General features: G+C 43.2%; 1 protein-coding gene across 2 annotated transcripts; it reads left to right on the top strand.

Moving 5' to 3' along the window:
* The first annotated feature begins 430 nt into the window (after positions 1-430).
* LOC148028350 (uncharacterized) lies at positions 431-2,609 on the top strand. Of its 2 annotated transcripts, XM_087689039.1 has the most exons (3): positions 431-477; positions 1,105-1,177; positions 1,466-2,609. In XM_087689039.1, exon 3 carries the CDS (start codon positions 1,476-1,478, stop codon positions 2,550-2,552), a length of 1,077 nt encoding a protein of 358 aa, XP_087545165.1. In that variant the 5' UTR covers positions 431-477; positions 1,105-1,177; positions 1,466-1,475; the 3' UTR covers positions 2,553-2,609. The 2 variants fall into 2 exon arrangements, with proteins under 2 accessions (XP_087545165.1, XP_087545166.1); XM_087689040.1 differs by lacking the exon at positions 431-477 and having other exon boundaries at positions 1,072-1,177.

The following is a 2,609-nucleotide window of genomic DNA, read 5'->3' as shown; positions in this document are numbered from 1 at the left end:
CTTTTTGAGCTATTTTTAAAAAGGAGGCATTTTGAGCGCCAAAAGATAGGCAACTGTTGCAAAAATGGAGAAGGAGTCGACACGCAGAAAAAGGGGCGTGCTGGAGATCAGCGAGACGAAGGGAAGAATCCGAAGCTAGTAAGGGTGGGTTCAGACTCGGCAGACAAAGGGGCGTCCCAAACGAAGTTGACCAATCAAATTTCAGCATCGACAAGTGAACGTTCACACACATGGTGGAAGCCCAAAAAAAGTAGGGGCTCTTTTTGACACGTCACGGTCAGGTGTTTGCTCTTCTCTTCCGGCCTGGCCAGCACGGATATATCTCTTTCGCGCCATGTCTTCTCTTTGGCGCCTTCCATCTTGCCTATGAAGCAAAAGCTTCAAGACTGCCATTGCAGTTCTTGAGCTCTCTCTCTCTCCGCTATATATATGTGCTTCTTCGATCACATCATCAAACTCTCGAGCTTCAATCTACAGGTACTCTCTCTCTCTCTCTCTCTCTCTCTCTCTCTCTCTCTCTGTGGCACAGAGATGTCAGGTGAATCTCTCCCTCTCTCCGCAGTGGCATGTAATCTTCATTGAAAATCGTGTTTGTCTCTTTTCTTTTCGTAATAGTTGGGTGCATCTCTGACTCTCTCTCTCTCTCTCTCCCCGCTATATATACGTGCTGCTTCGATCGCAAAACTCTCGAGCTTCAATCTACAGGTACTCTCTCTCTCTGTGGCACAATGATGTCGGGTGCATCTCTCCCTCTCTCCCCAGGTGTCGGGTGCATCTCTCCCTCTCTCCCCAATGGAAATCGTATTCGTCTCTTTTTTTTTCCGTAATAGTTGGGTGCATCTCTCTCTCTCTCTCTCTCTCTCTCTCAATGTGTGCACAATTTGACCAGAATTTGCTTGATTTCTCTCTCTCTCAATTAGGTGCATTATCTATCTGAATCGGTGCATCTCTCTGTCTCCACTCCCAAAGAGGCATGGTTGAACTAAAAAATTGGGTGTATCTGTGTCTCTCTATGCATTGGATCAATAAATCAAGTCTAGACATTGGATTTGTGTTGAAATTGGCCTAATTTTCGTTTTTTGCCATCATGCGAGCTTTTATCAGGCCTCTATTACGTCGAAGCACCTGCTCATCTCGCGTCACTTGGCATCATTGCTTAGCCAAAGGGATCACTCGGGTACGTTCAAAAAGAAAAGAAATTTGTAAAAGTACTGTTTTTAGTACCGAGCCTTGGTTTGTAGACGGATATTAGAACTCAATTTTGTAGCAAAACATTATTTAATTTGCAGCATTCATTGGTGTACATCAGAACTCAATTTTCATTTGTTGTAGCCTTCACACATGTGGTAGAAAGTGTGTGGAGCAGGATAAAATAAAAAAACAAAGTTAGGTACAATTTTGCTATTCTTTTCTCTATATATTTGTGAATGTCTGTCTGTAATCAAATGATTGTCTTATTTTGTAGGCTTGCAGCAATGGCTTTCCGCCAATATACGCAAGACTCTCAAGATGACATTGTCATGGAATCACAGCCACAAATCTCTTTGGATAGCCAAATCTCAAGTCCTTCAGGTTTGCTCCCAAACACATCGTATTATTTGCAGCATCTTCCACAAATGGGTATGCAATTCGGAATGCCTCCACATGGGTTTAGTGCTATGCTTAATGACAGCTCCTATTCTGAACACTTGCATTACACAACACCTCAAGCTACCAATATGCAAGGGGTTCAACCCTTCTCTACCCAAGGTCAGAATCTGGACCATCACGAGGCAAGTGTGCAATTACCTCAACGACCTCCAAACTCTCGAGGAACAAAGAAGCGTGTAGTGGCACCCAATAATGTGTCACTTACCCTTCCTCTCCCTAAGAAGAGCAAGACTAAGGGAAAGAAAGCCATGACCAATGACATAGACAATGAGGAGAATGGAGAAGAAAAAAAGAACAACTTTTGGAAGGATTTTTGGGTTGAGCAGCTAGTTCATGCTCGTGGTAGTATGAATGACCAGTTCAACAAGCCTCAAAAACAAGGTGTTGATCTTTGGGGAAAAATTGCCACACAGTTGGCTTCCATGTATTCTGATTTCGATAAGGACAGTGAGTCTTGCAGGAAGAAGTGGACCCGTGTGTATCAACAATACAAGCAAGATAAAGCACATAACACAATCTCGGGCAATGATAGGAAGATAACATGTAAGTGGTATGATGTAGTGGATGAGTACATGCATGGCCGAGCTCATGTCACATGCATCAGCCATGCTTCTTCCACCCAAGAAAACTTGAATGTAGAGGGAGAAGCATCCCTAGGGAATGTTGAAGGTAGTACATCTATAGAAAATGCACAAAAGATATTGGGATCTAATCGCACACGTCGCAAGCCTGCCGTTGATGACTATCTATCTGGAATGGTTAACACTGGACGAGAGCTGATCTCACAACTAAAAGATTCATCTGAGCGACGAGATGCAATAGAATCCCGCAAACTTGATATATTTCAAGCCATGCATGGTAGCATGGTGGCATTTCTAGAGCTAGCTAAGAAGCCTACTTAGTGTAGTAATGTTGAGTTGTAATGGGAGTTTGAAGATTAATTTTAATCTCATGTTGGT

Source organism: Lygodium microphyllum, chromosome 12 (genome assembly GCF_053477565.2).
Source record: "Lygodium microphyllum isolate KBCC chromosome 12, Lygodium_microphyllum_v1.1.10, whole genome shotgun sequence".
NCBI classification, from domain to species: domain Eukaryota; kingdom Viridiplantae; phylum Streptophyta; class Polypodiopsida; order Schizaeales; family Lygodiaceae; genus Lygodium; species Lygodium microphyllum.
The sequence above is the reverse complement of the archived record's forward strand: the minus strand, read 5'-3'. Positions and strand labels throughout refer to the sequence as shown.

Excerpts from the sequence above, each read along its gene's own strand:
- LOC148028350 (XM_087689039.1), top strand. The coding sequence starts at position 1,476 with ATGGCTTTCCGCCAATATACGCAAGACTCTCAAGATGACATTGTCATG.